The 17,440-nt window shown below is 37.0% G+C and overlaps 2 protein-coding genes across 13 annotated transcripts in view; one reads left to right on the top strand and one right to left on the bottom strand.

The window, feature by feature from the left end:
• PRIMPOL (primase and DNA directed polymerase) overlaps window positions 1-3,931 on the top strand; it is a 39,960-nt gene extending 36,029 nt beyond the window's left edge. For all 9 annotated transcript variants that reach the window (XM_082444806.1, XM_082444809.1, XM_082444808.1 and 6 more), the window contains 3 exons: window positions 764-846; window positions 926-972; window positions 3,530-3,931. In XM_082444806.1, the coding sequence (XP_082300932.1) occupies window positions 764-846; window positions 926-972; window positions 3,530-3,775 (376 nt within the window). In that variant the 3' untranslated portion in view covers window positions 3,776-3,931. The remainder of the gene's footprint in view (window positions 1-763; window positions 847-925; window positions 973-3,529) is intronic.
• Window positions 1,334-17,440, bottom strand: part of CENPU (centromere protein U) — a 33,529-nt gene continuing 17,422 nt past the window's right edge. For 2 of the 4 annotated variants that reach the window (XM_082444825.1, XM_082444827.1), the window contains exons 7-13: window positions 16,377-16,443; window positions 15,086-15,194; window positions 12,686-12,764; window positions 12,413-12,460; window positions 11,246-11,307; window positions 9,024-9,180; window positions 1,334-4,529 (exon numbers count right to left, since the gene is read on the bottom strand). In XM_082444825.1, the coding sequence (XP_082300951.1) occupies window positions 4,416-4,529; window positions 9,024-9,180; window positions 11,246-11,307; window positions 12,413-12,460; window positions 12,686-12,764; window positions 15,086-15,194; window positions 16,377-16,443 (636 nt within the window). In that variant the 3' untranslated portion in view covers window positions 1,334-4,415. The remainder of the gene's footprint in view (window positions 4,530-9,023; window positions 9,181-11,245; window positions 11,308-12,412; window positions 12,461-12,685; window positions 12,765-15,085; window positions 15,195-16,376; window positions 16,444-17,440) is intronic. The other 2 variants (XM_082444824.1, XM_082444826.1) reach the window with 1 other exon arrangement.

The following is a 17,440-nucleotide window of genomic DNA, read 5'->3' as shown; positions in this document are numbered from 1 at the left end:
CCACCATGCGGCTTGTGGGATCGTAGTTCCCTGACCAGGGATTGAACCTGGGCCCTCGGCAGTGATGGTGTGGAATCCTAACCACTGGACTGCCAGGGAATTCTCCTCACATATTTTAATATGTAATTTCAGTTCCATTCAGTTCTAAGCATATTCTAATTTCCATCATGGTTTTTCCTCGAGTCATTTGGTTATTAAGAAAAATGTTTTAAATTTCTAAGTTATGAGTTTTAGTTAGCTATCTTTTTGTTGCTTATTTCTAAATTTGCTTTGTGGTCAGAGAATGTGTTGTGTGAATGAATACTTTTAAATTTGATGATTCATGTTGTACCTAGCATAGTCAATTTTTATAATTGTTTTAAATTCTCAAATTTTTGATATCCTGAGTTTTGGGGAGTTGTTTGGTATCAATTATCAAAAGAATGGTTTTTTTAAAATCTTGATTTATGGTTGAAGATTTGTTTACCCTTGAAGTTGTCAGTTTTGCTCACATATTTCGAGGCTTTCTTATTTGGTGGATAGAAGTTGGGAATTGTATATTCCTGGGAGGAACTTTTGTCAGTATGTAATTTTTGCCCTGAAGTTCATTTTGTGTGATACTTTTGGCAACCGTGGTTTGCCAAGTGTCTATTTTCATCCTTTTACTTTTCTCCATCTCTAAGTCTTAGGCATATCTCTTGTAAATGGCATGTAGCTGAATTTTGTTTTCTATCAAGTCTAGATAGTAAATAATATTTTCTTCTTTTCTTTTTTTAATGTAAAGGATTTTGGTTGACCTGAAAAATGAAGTTTGGTATCAAAAATGTCATGACCCTATATGTAAAGCAGAAAACTTCAAATCTGACTGTGAGTTACTAATTTTTACATTTAACACAAAGTAAAAATTAGATATTTATATAATAGTTCTACTGTTTTTCTGATTCAGGTTTCCCATTACCTGCTGAAGTGCGTCTCCTATTTCTTCTCAAAGAGGTAAGTGCAGTTTTTAGTTTCCTTCTCATTACTAACTAGTTCTTGGTACAATGGTAAATGAGCTAATGGTGTCCAGATATTGTTTAAACACCCTGTTCTGTACCTTGTTTTCACTTAGGAATATGTTGTAGTGATTGTCTCATCTCAGCACAAATCTGATAATATGAACCTCATTGTTTCCCACTGCTGCATAAGAAATTAATGTAGCTAGCTATTTAACCAGTTTCAGACATTTAATAAGTTTCTCATTTTTTGCTTTACAAAGTATACCAAAATATATATTTTTTAAACTATAAGAAGAATTTCTAGAAGTAGAATTGTGTCAAAGGGTATGTGCATTTAAAATTTTGGTAGATATTACTAGATTGCCAAACCAATTTTATTTACCCAAGTAATTCACATTCATTGTAGACAAACATTAGAAAATACATAAAGCACAAAAGGAAAAAAGCATCGTCACTTATAATTTGACCACGCAGATAACCGATGTAAATGTTGTGGTCTATATCTTCCAGAATTTGTATCTGTGTACCCTCATGTTTTTTTTAGTCATAGTATACGTACTATATTGTAGGCTTTTTTTCCTACTTAAACTATCACAGATATTTTCCATACATATTACCAGTTGCTCTCCAAAAAATGATAGGAAATTAGATTTCAGTTTATGGGAGTACCTATTACCCTGCACTTGCCAACATTGCTTGTTTTTGCCTTTTAATCTCTACCAACCTGGTAGGCATAAAGTGGTATTTCAGGTGTTTTAATTTACACCTATTAATGCAGTTTAACTTTCATCAGATTTACTATGTGTTTCTATTATGGATTGCCTGTAACTGCCCTCTGCTATATGGGGTCTTATTAATATCTTACAAGAACTTTTCATTAAGTACTCTTTTGTCATGTTATTTTCTAGACTTTTTAATTTTTTTTTCCCCACATCTGTCAGCCTTTTTGTTTATAGTGTTACGGTTAGAAAGAAATTACCTGCTACAAGCTGAGTTAGTGCTTGAGTTTACAATCTAGATAATTGACTGGTACCTATTAAATTTGATTTTAAAAAGTCTCCTGAAAAAATTCATACTGAAATGGTAGAAATCTCATTCTTGATCTGTAGGAGCTGGATATAAAATGGCTGATAGCCAGATTCTCTGGTGAACTGCTAGGTTAAGAGATAACCAAGAAAAGAGATTTTTTAAATTGTGCCTCTAAGAATATTTTATCCTTGTTCAGTTGGAGTGTTATTTTGATGCATGTTTATGGTTTCAGTGGGTTTCTAAAACTGATTTTTTTTCCTGCCTATCCAGTAATACCTCAGAAATGCCAAGTTGAAAGTACTTTTGGTGTACAGTATTACCACTGCTTGGATTTGTCTTTTTATTTAAAATAAGAACAGTATAATAAACCTATCACTTAGTTTTAACAGTTAATATTTTGTCATTTCTACTTCATCTGGTTTTAAAAGAAGTTTCAACCTACAAAAATGTTGCAGCAGAACAAGGAACCCTCCTGTACGCCCTTCCTCTAGATTTGTTAAACATTTGGCCACACTTGTTTTCTCCCTCTACTGTACACATTACACATCATCATTTTTGATGAATCTTGTCTAGGCATTTCAGGCTGCTATAACAGAATACCTTACTTAGACTGAGTGACTTAAAAACAAATTTCTCAGTTCTGGAGGCTGGACAGTCCAAGATCAAGGTGCTGGCAGACTCAAGTCAGCTTCCTGGGTCATTGAGAGCTGTCTTCTCACTGTGTCCTTCCCTGGTAGAAGGGATCACAGAGCACTCTGTGGTCTTTTATAAGGGGGCACTAATCCCATGCATGAGGGTTCTGCCCTCATGATCTAATCACCTGCCAAAGACCTCACCCTCCTAATACCATCACATTGAGGGTTAGGATTTCATCCTAATGAATTTGGGGATGGGGGTACATAAACATTCAGTTCATAACAAATCTCTTCAGAATAAGTTGCAGACATCAAAATCCTTCTTATTCTCCAGCTACATACTTAAGAGATGAAGAACATTCTTACCTATAGTGAAATTATTAAATTCAGGAAATTTCATGTTGATACAATATTATTTAATATACAAATCCATGCTCATACTTTGACAGATGTCTCAAAACTGTTCTTCATAACTTTTTTCAATCCATGTTAATTTTTAAAATACTTTAAAAATAGAGAAATATGTTAAGATAGCAGATACATTTTAAAAACCAGTTTGCCTTCAGCTAGACTATCCACTTTTTAAAAAAAATCAGTCTTACCTTTGCTGTAGCCCCATGTGTGTACATTGAAAAGAATGTACCACAGGAACTGCAGGCATTTCTAAATTTGGAGTTTCAAGAGTGTGCCACAAAGGCAGCAGCAGTGAGCCCATTCCCATGGTGACTGTATTGGAGAGAATATCATCCAGTGTTTTCATTTTAATATCTGTTGAACTGAATACTTTAATTCAGTAGAGATCAACTATATGGTGAAATTATCATACATTCTGTCTGAATAAGCAGTATTTTCTTCCTACTGTACTCTCCCTCCCCTTTGGAACTAAAGGAAGAGGAGTTTACAGCAGATAAAACAAGGAACAGTGAAACCAAGAATCCTCGTGAACCATCATCTAGTGCATCGTCAAAAGGTACATTTTCTGATGCTGACTGGGATAATGGCATTGATGATGCGTATATTTTGGAGGCTACAGAAGATGCTGAATTGGCAGAAGCTGCAGAGAACAGTCTTCTGGGTTATAATGGAATTGATGAAATTCCTGATGAACTAATTATAGAAGTATTACAAGAGTAGCTAATTATGGACACTTACATAAGTAGGCTGTAATTTGCTTGAAAACAGATTTAATAACAAACTGTAGTAACTTATAAAGCCTGTTGTATCAGCTAAGTTTTATTACTTTGCTTCCAAATCTTATTTATTGAAGTAAACCACTTTTATTGAAAATTAGCTCCAGTGTGCTTAAATTCAGTGTAAGTCTCCTTATTTGATTAACCAAAGTTATTAGTCTTTGTTCCTATCGGCTTAATTTTGCATGTTTATTTTTACAGTAAAACTTTTGTATGTCTAGGGCTGATTAGGTGTCAACATTTTAAAACATTTTGAAACTCATTACTTGACATTAACCAGAAAAATTAACTATGGCCTCTAAAACTACTATACCTAGCCATTTAATTTTAATGATAAAGTAAGATTAAATTCTGGTGACAAGACCATACAACCAGCCTGAACAATTAGACAAGTTTACTTTTTTTAAATGTACCTGAGAATGTTGCTATAACAATTAAAAGAAATAATCAATTCAAATTAAGAGTAATAAAGTTTGGGTTTTTTTTCCCCCATCTCCTTTGTGGAAAAATACATACAGTTTCAGAAGGCAACAGGCAGTAGCATGAGACTAATCTTTATATGTGCACACTTTAGTAGACTGGTCTCATTTCTGGTCAAGGAGCTTCTCTAATTGATAGTTGATATTTTGCAGATGGTTTTCAGCTCCCAAAAGGGGTCTTGCTTTGAATAGCAGAGCTGGAAGGCTGGATGAATCATACTGTTGAGGGAAAATATTTAGAATAACAAATATCAAAAACTTTTAGAACCCTATCCATTTTATGTAGCTCAATGTTATGACCAAATGCCAATATTAATAGAGGTTTCCCTGAATCACTCTTCCTCTCATTTTTTTTTTTGATAAATTGCCTTAGGACAACTGATAAATAAGGTTGCAAGGGAACTGCTCTGCAAAGCTTGAGCTAATTCATCCCGGGAGATAAGTTGGCTCTAAGAACTGTGGCATCTGAATTATTTAAAACAAAATCATCCCTGGGACAGGGTAAGACCTGGTTTGGGCAAGTCAGCTAGAGCTCTGTGGGGTCGGCTTGATCTTATGCTATTTTAAACACAGGAAACCGTATGGAAGATTTACTTTTACTGTAAGAACTGATGGAACGAGAACAGCAGGTCCCTAAAATTCATCATCTGGAAAAACTACTGGGAAGATCAATAAAGTGTCTTGAAAGTTGCCAATCCAAACTGTCCTTAATGATTAAAGACAAAATTAAATACAAACCCAATGTAAAATAGAAAACAAAGCTCAACTCATGATTTTGAAATAATTAACAAAGCCAAATATCACGGTGCAATTTGTACCTAAGGGTGAGTGACTAAAATCGCCTGACAGCTGTATCATACTTATGATAGTTTGTTGCTTATGTTTTCAAGGTGATTTTCTTGTAAGTGAAATTAAGCAAAAAAGCTGTCAGACTGACTACCACCCAATAATAATGGAATTTTTTTCTAGAATATCACCATATTACTAGGCAATTCAGTTTAACAAGTATTTGAGAGCCTAATGTGTTCAAGCTACCATGGGGCACCTGCTCTCAGGGAGGGTGGGCAAGGGGAAGAACTAACATTTGGTGCTAGATTCTTAGTTTAGGAGAAGAGGTAAGACATATACCCCAGTATCTACACTCTGAAAGCATAACGCACAGCTGCTACAACGGAAGTCCAGAACACCTGAAGGCTTGCACAGAACAAGATGTTAGTAAGAGTCATGTATTCCAAACAAGGCAGTCACTAAGTCTCAGTTCTCACCAAAGTTATAATGTTCAAATTCAACCAGTGCTACTGTTAATTTCTCCTACTAACCAAAATCCCCAACTCCAAATAAGCTTTAGACCAGTTGGGTTACTGTCAAAAAAAATTAAAAACATTCTATTTCCAGATCTCTAATATACTGAATATAAACAAATCTTTATTCTCCTGAGCCTAACTTTTAGATCAGTATCAACACTTTGAAGTTGAATTTGGAAATGAAGAATAAGATGTATGTATACATTATATATTTGTATATCATAATTTTATATAAAATATACAAATTTTTCCTATAATTTAAATATTTCTATTAGTCTGAGTTGGTTATCATAACAGTAGCGAAGTCTGCAGCAAAAATCAGAACCAACTACAAAGTTTACTAAAACTGAACCAAGCAAGAAACAGGAAATATGAACAGACCAATTACTAGTTACCAAAATTGAATCAGTAATTTAAAATCCCCCAACAACCAAAAGTCCAGGACCAGATGGCTTCACAGGTGAATTTTACCAAACATTTAGAGATGAGTTCATACCTGTCCTTCTGAAACTATTTGCAGAGGAAGGAATACTTCCGAACTCATTCTGTGAGGCCACCATCACCCTGATACCAAAACCAAAGATATCTCAAAAAAAGAAAAGCACACGCCAGTATCACTGATGAACACAGATGCAAAAATCCTCAATAAAATCTAGCAAACCAAATCCAACAATACATTAAAAGATAATCACACACCATGATCAAGTGGGACTCATTTCAGGGATATAAGGATTTTTCAATATCTACAAATTAATGTGATATACCTCACTAACAAACTGAAAAATAAAAATAATATCATCTCAGTAGATGCAGAAGAGCTTTTGATAAAATTCAACATCCATTTACGATAAAAAGTTCCATAGAGGGAACTTGGCTCAACATAATAGAGGCCATGTATGACAAACCCACATCTAACGCCATACTCAATGGTGAAAAGCTGAAAGCATTCCCTCTAAGATCAAGAACAAGACAAGGATGCCCACTCTTGCCACTTTTATTCAATGTAGTTTTGGAAGTCCTAGTTACAGCAATCAGAGAAGAAAAAAGAAAAGGAATCCAAACTGGAACAGAAGTAAAACTGTCACTGTTTGCAAATGACATGATACTATACATAGAGAATCCTAAAGATGCCACCAGAAAACTACTAGAGCTCATCAATGAATTTGGTCAAGTTGCAGGATACAAAATTAATATACAGAAATCTGTTGCATTTCTATACACTATGAAATATAAAGAGAAATTAAGGAAACAATCCCATTTATCATCACATCAAGAAGAATAAAATACCTAGGAATAAACCTACCTAAGGAGGCAAAAGACCTGTACTCTGAAAACTGTAATATGCTGATAAAAGAAACTGAAGAGGACACAGATGGAAAGATATACCTGGTTCTATACCAGATACTATAAAACTCTTTATAGTATAGTATTTATAGAGTAAAACGTAGGCAGAACACTCTTTGACATAAATTGCAGTGACATCTTTTTGAATCCACCTCCTAGAGTAATGAAAATTTAAAAAATAAACAAATGGGATGTAATTAAACGGAAAAGGTTGTGCACAACAAAGGAAATAATGAACAAAACGAAAAGACAACCCACAGAATGGGAGAAAATATTTGCAAACAAAGCGACCAACAAGGGATTAATTTCCAAAATATAAAAACAGCTCATGCAGCTCAATATCAAAAAAACAACCCAATCAAAAAATGGGCAGAAGATCTAAATAGACATTTCTCCAAAGAAGACATACAGATGGTCAAAAAGCACATGAAAAGATGCTCAACATTGCTAATTATTATAGAAATGCAAATTAAAACTACAATGAGGTGTCCCCTCACACCGGTCAGAATGCAACATCAAATAGTCTACAAACAACAAATGCTGGAGAGGGTGTGGAGAAAAGGGAACCTTCCTACATGGTTGGTGGGAATGTAAATTGGTACAGCCACTATGGAGAACAGTATGGAGGTTCCTTCAAAAACTAAAAATAGAACTACCAAGTTATCCAGCAATTTCACTCCTGGGCATATATCTGAAGAAAACCATAGGGCTTCCCTGGTGGCACAGTGGTTAAGAATCCGCCTACCAATGCAGGGGACACGGGTTTGAGCCCTGGTCTGGGAAGATCCCACATGCTGCAGAGCAACTAAGCCCATGCGCCACAACTACTGAGCCTGCGCTCTAGGGCCCGTGAGCCACAATTAGCCCGCGTGCCACAACTACTGAAGCCCGCATGCCTAGAGCCTGTGCTCCGCAACGAGAAGCCATAGAAATGAGAAGCCCGCTCACCGCAACTAGAGAAAGCCCGCGTGCAGCAATGAAGACCCAACGCAGCCTAAAATTAATTAATTTAAAAAAAACACCATAATTTGAAAAGATACTCCAGTGTTCACTGCAGCACTATTTACAATAGCCAAGACATGGAAGCAACCTAAATGTCCATCCACAGAGGAATGGATAAAGATGTGGTAATATATATACAAAGGAATATTACTCAGCCATAAAAAAGAATGAAATAATGCCATTTGCAGCAACATGGATGGACCCAGAGATTATCATACTAAGCGAAGTAAGTCAGACAGAGAAAGACAAATGTCGTATGATATCACTTACATGTGGAATCTAGAAAAATTATACAAATGAACTAATTAACAAAACACTCACAGACTTCAAAAACAAACTTACGGTTACCAAAGGGGAAAGATGCAGTGGGAAGGGATAAATTAGGAGTTTGGGATTAACATATACATACTAACAACAAGGACCTACTGTATAGCACAGGGAACTATATTCAATATTTTGTAATAATATATAATAGAAAAGAATCTGAAAAAGATTCTTATATACATATATATGTATAACTGAATCACTCTGCTGTACACCTGAATCATTGTAAATCAACTATACTTGAATTAAAAAAAAATTTACCACATTTTTCCCTATTACATGCCTTTTTAATATTTCTCAACTTCTAAAATTACACCTACCATTTATATGGGATAATGGCTAGTTTTTCAGATACAAAAGATACTAAAAGTATGGGCTGAACAAAGAACAAGAGGTTGGTCTTTATAACATGTATGAGTGGTCTTACGTTGATGACAATTATAGTAATAAAGCATAGTTGTTCACTTGAGATTTGTACACAGAGGATACACTTCCCTTAAAGAAATTCAGTTCTCTGAAGCTTAAGTATAATACCTTAGTAAAATCAATGTTTCTGGATTTTTCTTTACTCCTCTGGCCTTAATTAATTAGCTAAAGAAGTGGTGATAACAAATTTTCACCAATTTATAGTGACGCTTTTTGGGTAGACGCCAACGCTGCCTCCCCATAGCTCTTGTACTCTAGCACGCAAATGCCCTGCATCTTCTGAAGCATAGTGAAAAGTGAAAACTGAAGTTACCGTTTCCTTTACATTTGGTTCTTTCTCTTGAATATCTGAATAATCTTGATGAAGCTGTTTTAAATTAGACAAGAAATATGCTGCATTCCTAAGGGAAGCTTTTCTCTCCTTAAGTTCATCATACTTTATTTGTAGTTGTTTCAGCTCTGGTTCTAACCTAAAACAACAAAAAAATTTTTCCCGAAAATAAATGACATAAAGTATTACAACAGCCTAATAAGGTATATGAGATGGAATATGTCAGGATACTGAGTGAAGTTTTAAAAGAACAGGGGAGGTGGCCTAGACGGTCTGAGGTGTCTTTAGCTCTGAAATTATAAACGTGAACGACTCTGGACTGAATTTAACATACAGAAAAAACTCTGAGACATGATGCACAACGAGTGCTCAGCAATGAAGCCCAGAGACGAATATGCCTTACATGTCCTAAAATTCATCAACTCATTTTAAAAGTCTTGGGAACTATTGAATTAAAACCTACTTGGGTAAAGATTTTAGCGCCCCAGGCGGAAGCAGACAGGCATTGCAGTTTAACAGTAAAAGTATGGACAAAAAGCCTTCCCTCTGCCCCTTCCTCTTGTTGAAATTTTGTCCATTTCCAAGGTCTAATAAAACCAGTGGAAAAACTCAGTGCCTGGATGAAATGTGTGACCTTGGGCAACCTGCTTTCTCTCTCTCAGTAGCTCATTAGTTTCTTAACCTATAAAATAAAAAGGGATAACTTGGGTTTTGTGGACCAATTTATAAAAGAATGGGGAGAGGCTACCATCTTTTATTCTCACAAATAAAGATATAAAAAAAACAACCATGCTCTAATATCATTTTACAAAAGAAAAGTCCTCGTGACAGTTCCGTACACTGAACAAGTGCTGCATTCTGGAAAACTCACTGTGCCATCTGGGTTGTGGGCAGGAGTGCTCGATTTGGAGCCAGTCGGCAGACACCAGACCGCGGCTCCCTCACTTCCTAGGCAGGTGGCTGAGGGTCAGTTACTGCCCTGGGCCTTAGGTCTTTCACATGTAAAGTTACAATAATGACATACTACATTTTTCTCTTTCTGTGCCTTTTCAAAATACTGTACTTCTCAACTTCTAAAATTCTATCTAGAAAAGGAACAATAGATCTCAAAGACAGATGAGTCTTCTGTAGTTGTCTTATATAGCCAAATAACCTACCTCACAGGGTTACAGCGACGAGTTAGTATGTAAAGCATTTATAGGACAGTGCCCAGCACACACAGCTAACACCTTAAAAAGCTTCCTCTCATTATCTTTCTTATTTTGGCCTGGGCCAATGAAAGCTTTAGCATGGGCCAGCAGCACCTGTCCATACACTAGATTTGGAAACCAAAGTCCTAGACAACCCATTTTTCCCGCTTCTAAACTTCTGTGGCCGTCTCATCTTTAAAACTTAGTACTTAATTATAGGTTGTCTTTTCTGATAAGAGCACTTTTTCAAGCTATTTTAAACTCCTTAAGAGCAGAGAGCGTATCTGATACTGCTTATTCTGCTGCTGCTTTACTACCAACCCTCCAGCTCACACAGCAGCCCTGTCTGAATGGAAGACCACCAAAAAACAGTAGTTGGTTGACCAGCTGATGGACTGTGCTCCAGTCTTCCTAACCAGGCCATGGAGACAGCCCTGGTGGAAACCGTCCTGGCCCGGCACTTGGGAATGGACCCACACGAGTGCCATGCCGAGCTGTACCTGTCAACAACATTCACAAGAACTGTTAACACTTACTACAAAACTTACTGTATCCCAGTCTCCGTGAGGCACTTTCTGTATATTTATTCAATTAAATCTCACAACATCCTGTGAGGTATAGCTATCATTGTGCTCATCTACAAATGAGGGAACTGAGGCATTGAGAGGTTAAGTAACCTGCCCAAGGTAGCACAGCCAGTAAGTGGCAGAGCCTAGATTCAAAGCCAGGCAGTCTGGTTCTAGATAGAGTCTGTGCATGCACTAAGTCTCTAATTCGGCTGCCTCTCGGGCCAGAACTGAGAGCTCTCATGGGGGGATGGGCCACTGCTGAATTCCCCTCCGCTCACAGCTTCTCCACTTGGCAGCAAAGCCTGCCTTCACTGAGCTTCCAAGCTCAGAGAAACCTGGGGTTTAAACGCAGCACAGCAGCAAGTTTTACAACAAAGCCTCGCATGGCATATCGTGATTAAATCCTTCTCGTAAGTTCTCAAAGAGGATTTTGATATTATCTTACCGAAGCAGTTCATCCTGGACTTCAATCAAACGTTGCCTTTTCTTTTCGATATCTGAGATCATCTAAGTAATACAACAGTTAGTTAAATTAATTTTGTAAATATTTGAGCACTGCCTTGTGCACTGTATTGGAAATATAGTGGGAAACAAACCCCATTCTTACCATCATGGAACTTTGGTCTAATAGGGAAGATAGACATTACATACAAACAGGATGTAATTACAACTTGTGATACATGCTATGAAGGGAAAGAACAGGGAACTCTGAAAAAGAACAGGGGTATCAACTTGAGGACAACTTTAAAGAGGAAGTGGGGTCAGATCTTTACTACCCTGTGAGCTATAAAGTAAGGAGTTTCCATTTTATCTAGGTACACTGGAAAAATATTGAAGCAGGGGAGTGTTATGACACAATTTGTATTTTAAAAAGGACATTTCAATATAATACACTGTATTATCTCAACTATCACTTTTAGTGACTACCTCATATTCCACTGCTGGACATTCAGACTACTCCTGCTTGCTTATAAGAAAGAATTGACCAACGGGAGATTAAAACTGAAAAACAACGAAGGCTTATAATCACCAGAAGGAAAAATGTATTCATTTCAAGTCCATTTCTGTTATAAATGTAGAGGGGGGAGCTGTGCTTCCACACGTAGGTTCATGCAAGTTTGAAGCTAGAACATCGGATGTCAAGTGGTCCAACTATAAACAGATGGGCAAGGAGGGCCTCATGTTTCCTTGCAAACTAGTGGCATACAGTGCATTGAAGGAACAGAACCAGGACAAGAAAGGAGGTCTCCTGACCCTTAACCCAGGATTCTTCCCAGGCTGCCTTTTTACCTGAGACATAAGACAGTTCTTTAGTCTAAAAGGTTTTTGACATACACAACAGTGATAAATATACATTACTTAATACTTATCCATGTAAGTGGTCATTTTGGGCTTGAGAGCCATTTTTAGGCTAACTAGGATCCCCAGTTCCTCAGCTTGCAGGATACTCATCTGATCAATCACCAGATCAACCAAAGAAAAGCCTGACTAAAAAGATAAAAAGATCTTATACAAACTCTCAAGGTCATAAAACCCAGGGTCAGGTCTTTACTTAACTCTACATATGTGCATGTTCTAAAGGACTGTGTTTCTAATCACATAAGTGAGTTACCTTAGTGTTCTTCCTTTTCAGAGTTTTCAACATCTGGACTTCTTTAAGCTACACAAAACAAAAAATAAATATTCGCCTGCATTTTCCACAGTTAACTGTTTATCAGTTTACAATATAACCACATCTAGTTTAAAAACAACATGTGAAATATGTATAGTTCTAATGAGTTCTTTACCACATTGCCAGCAAATGCAAGCTTTTCTAAGATAACAGTATGCTGCTCAGGATTAGTAAAAAATATCTAGACCAACAAATTTATGTCAATGAACTTACCATGTTGATGAGTTCTTCTTTCAAATTAGAATGAAATTTGTTGATTGCTTCCTTACACCTTTTAGAGTCTGTTTTTTGTCTGTAGCAGAATAAAGAAAGTTAAACTTAGGTGTTACATAAAGGATTTTGAAAGGTGTGTTGCATTTGTTTAGCACACCCATAGACACACACACAGTCTGGTATGTGCCCTTTTGAATATCTAAGATGGCATGGTCAGCTTGCAGCCCTTTCTCAGATTTAAAAAAATACTGGAAACATCTCAACAAACAAAAGAAAAAGAACAGGAAATATTTCCCCCAAACCCTCATGTATGTAGTCAGCACTCCCTGACACTGGCCACATCCACAGGTGACACTACGCCATGTAGAAAGCAATGTTTACAGCCAATCCCCGTCTTTTTCTGCTGCCTGATCCAGTGAGCAGCAGACTTTAGCCCCTTCCTTCCTCCCTCCCTGCTATAACTGGAGAAATAATTGTATAACACATCTGGACTAACCAATGAGTAAGTAGCCAGAAGCCAGCCATTCAGTTCTGCAAAAACTATAAAGCTGACCCAAAACTGGCTCAGGTCCCTGTCATCAGGGACAAAAGAGCCCAGTCTCCCGTCTGGCTCACTCTGGCTGGACACAGACCCACGGCGACTGTGCAGGAGCAGCGCACACACTGCCAGGGTGGCAGCCAGCCCTGCTCTGCCTCGGCGCAGAACGACACTATGAAGTGTGCTTTCAATCAAAATAAATCTCTTGTGTGACAGTTTATCTTATAGTTACTTTTTTCTTGGGGCAAGTCCATGAGGAAAAGTCACCCAGCATAAGGGGACTAAGCCCACGGCCTAATTCTTCAGAAGCTAAGCATAACATAAGAGAAGGCCTACACATTTGAATACAGATTTTTGTAGAAGTTTTCATCAAAAAAAATGGAGTATTTCTAGTGACATCAGAAGACGGTGGAATAGAAAACCCCAGACCTCATTCGCCCACAGGGACACCAACTTAACAACTACCTACAGCCCGAAAAGCCTTTATGAGAACTCCAGAAATCAGTTGAGAAGTTGCAGTACCCTGGCAAGTTCAAAGTCAAGAACCCACGTTGAAACAGGTAAGAGAAGCCATTTCACATCAACTGTGATAGCCCTTCTTCCAGAATTAAAGTCTCTAGGTATTATAAACATGATGGGTTTTGGGGTGGGGGAAGGGTGAGAAGACTAAGACATGAGAGCTTGCCAAAATTCTAACCTTCTTGGTGGGGAGTTGTAAATTCTATTTTTTAAAAAAAAAAGTTATATAGGATTAAAAACATCAAAAAGTAAAAAAAAAAAAAAAAAAAAATTTTTTTAAAGTAAAAACAGTGGATCAGTACATTCTTCTAAATATATGGATAATTAAAATAAATGTAAATGGACTAAAGTCAACAGGTGGAATTCAAAGATGGACACTTTGGATTTAAAAAAGATTTTATAAGAAATAATAAAGTTTAAAGTGAGACAAAGGTTGGAAATAAAAGTTAAAAGAATATAAAATCTGGCAAATACTAGCAAAAGAAATCTAGTGACATATTAGTATCAGATAAAATAGATTTTAAGACAAAAAGCATTTTTAGGAATGGAAGGGGTCACTACATAAGGATAAAATGTTCAATCTAAAAGAGCAATTTTAGGGCTTCCCTGGTGGTGCAGTGGTTAAGAATCCGCCTGCCAATGCAGGGGACACGGGTTCGAGCCCTGGTCCAGGAAGATCCCACATGCTGTGGAGCAACTAAGCCCGTGTGCCACAACTACTGAGCCTGTGCTCTAGAGCCCGCGAGCCACAATTACTGAAGCCCGCGTGCCTAGAGCCCATGCACCGCAACAAAGAGTAGCCCCCGCTTGCCGCAACCAGAGAAAGCCCGCGCGCAGCAACAAAGACCCAACACAGCCAAAAATAAAATAAATAAAAGAGCAATTTTAAACATGATATCTTAATAAAATAATCTCTATATATAAATAGCATAAATTGATGGAAGTACCAGGAAAAACTGAGTAATACTGATTCTACATAGATCCAATAATTAGAGATTCTACATAGAACCACTAATTAGAGCTTTCCCACAGATTATGTGCCAGGCCATAAAGGAAGCCTCAATATTTCAAAAATAGGTATCACTAGTCCATGAAATTTGACCGTAACTATTTAAGATGGAAGGTTAATACAAAAATATAAATTAAAACGTCACATATTTGGACATACAAAAACATACTACTTAATAATTCACAGGCTTAAAGAAAAAAATCATAATGGAAGTTTAAAAATATGTAAAACAGTGATAATGAAAATTCTACATATCAGAAGCTGTGGAGTGAGTAGAAGTGCTATTTCAAGGGAAATTTATTAGGCACATATATCACAATATCAAAAGACTTACTTATACTCTAGGAGGATGTTCTCAAATGCAGACAAAACGACATCTAACTCCATGATGTCACTGGTTTTCTTTTCTTTTAAACACCAAATAGGTAAACAGTCGGAAGTATCTACAACATTAGGATAAGTCAATTTAATCTACCGATTATCAACAGTTTAGCTCTAGGTCCATGGTTCTGAAAGCCTACAACGAAAGTAGTTCCACCAAATTGCTAAAAATAGCGAGAACTTTTGAAGAAGCACACGGGAGGAGACATGCTCACTTCTTCCTCTCCCAGTCAGTCTCACAAACCCCTGTCTGTACCTCACCCTCTAACTGCCGTCTGCTTGGTTCTCCCATTTCTGCTAAAGCAGCCTAAAGCACTGCTGCCTTTTAATTACCTTGCTGTGTCTTTAACAGTCTGCTCTTATCTAACACTACTGGTGATTGAGATCTTCTTTGTTAACTGTATTTTCATAGTTTTAATCTACCTGATAGGCCACTTCTAGGACACATAAGGTTACTGAGTGTATTGATTCAGATAGCTGTAGGAATATAATAAGAGATTAACTAAACTATGGTACATTTGTGAACGAAATATTATACATTCATTAAAATGTTATTGTAGAATATTTAATGACAAGGACTTGAGCCCACTTAGTGTGAGATAAGCTCAGTAAAAGAATTGAAGAGTAAAGAACAAAAAACCTGGTAGTTATTTTGGGGTGATGGAATTGTAGGTGATTTTATCTTCCTTTCCATACCTTTGAAATTTTCTAAAATAAGCATTTTTATAATAAGAAAAATGTAAAACTTATCTTTTAAAAGAACTGAAGGAAAGAGAAAATGCTTTATTTTCCTCCCATTTTTCAATAAACTGTGTCAATAAAAAATGATGTAAAGATGTTAAAAAAAATGATGCAAAAAACATGGATGAATCTCAAAGTTATGCTGAGTGAAAGAAGCCTTCTATAAAAGAGTACATACTATGTTGTATGAAAAGAGTATATACTGTTATGAAAAATTAAAATAGATTAATGAATAGGCGCTAAAGCAAATATAATAAATTTTGACAGTAAAATCTAGGTAGTGGGTATATGAATAGATATTGTACAATTCTTTCTCCTTTGTTGTATGTTGAAATTTTTCATGATAGATGTTGGGAAAATCAGTTACTCCAAAGTCACATATTTTTAACTTTTTAAAGTAACAATTTTATATACTTAAATTTACTACTTTATCAAATTAAGAAATATATTTTTAAAAAAGAAATTCTTGAATGATTGACTATGTATAAAACACTATTGTATACCCAAGTCTGTGGCTTCACTTCTTGGTTTCTTCCTTTTGCCACGAAACATCTTCTTTTTCTGAGTTTTCTTAAAAAAACAAAAAAAACCACAGCAAAGATTTTTATTTAAGAGGAGTCTCTCTTCAAACAAGAATTAAGACAGTATTATCAGACACTGTCAATATTTTAGCTACAATTCTCATTTCGTTCTAAGTTAATAATTATATAAATTATCTAAATTAATATAAGAAAATGCTGAAAAAAATAAAACCGTCTCAGGATAAAAAGTAAAACTTTCAGTTGGCTTGTAACAGTGGGTGCCTTGGAGGAAACTGAACTTTTATTATTTAAGATAATAATGTGTGGAATCAGCTCAATCTCTGCCCCAAGCTAAGAGGAAGGAACAGCTTCTGAACTAGCTCTCTTGCCACAAACAGCCATAAAGCGGGGAGAGGGGTGGCACCCTCATTCAGGCACTGGACAACAGGCGAAACAAGCCTGAGACTCAGAAGGTGGACTCTGGCTGCCCGCCTTCCCGCACGCCGGGGACAGCTGAGACGGCAGCGCAGCAGGCCCAGTCCCAGCAGAGAGTGGTAACCCTCGTCCGCGGGAGGCAGAGACCTGCGGTAAGCTGCTCAGGGAGAAGAGCAGAGGTCTGGGTGCGGGTCCCCGACAGCCCCTGACCACCTACTCCACATGCGCGTGAGGCTACAGAGAGCATACTGGAACGTGGCTATCGTGGCATTAAGAACGTAACAGGTAATAACGGACAAGAAATTCTGGGGGAGATCAGATGGAGAAAATGCAGAGACCTCATTAACAACTAGTTAACAGCTGTCTATCCAGCTGAGCTAGGGGAGAGACCACAACTTAGGGGTAAGAACGGTACCCTAGAGCGTGCAATCTCAAACAGGGTGAAACTGTTCCCAAGGGGGCAGGCCAGAAACTCTCAGATAGTACAATGGTTTGTGACCCTCCGAAGTACCTCGTATATACACAGATACACAGTGTATTTATGATATTAAAATTTAACTGCAGGGGGATGGTTAGGAGGAAAAATGTCTAAAAAGGCTTCTTAGGGAGGA

Source organism: Balaenoptera physalus, assembly GCF_965194825.1.
Source record: "Balaenoptera physalus genome assembly, chromosome: 21".
Classification (NCBI taxonomy): domain Eukaryota; kingdom Metazoa; phylum Chordata; class Mammalia; order Artiodactyla; family Balaenopteridae; genus Balaenoptera; species Balaenoptera physalus.
Note: the sequence above shows the minus strand (reverse complement) of the source record. Positions and strands in the feature narration are given on the sequence as shown.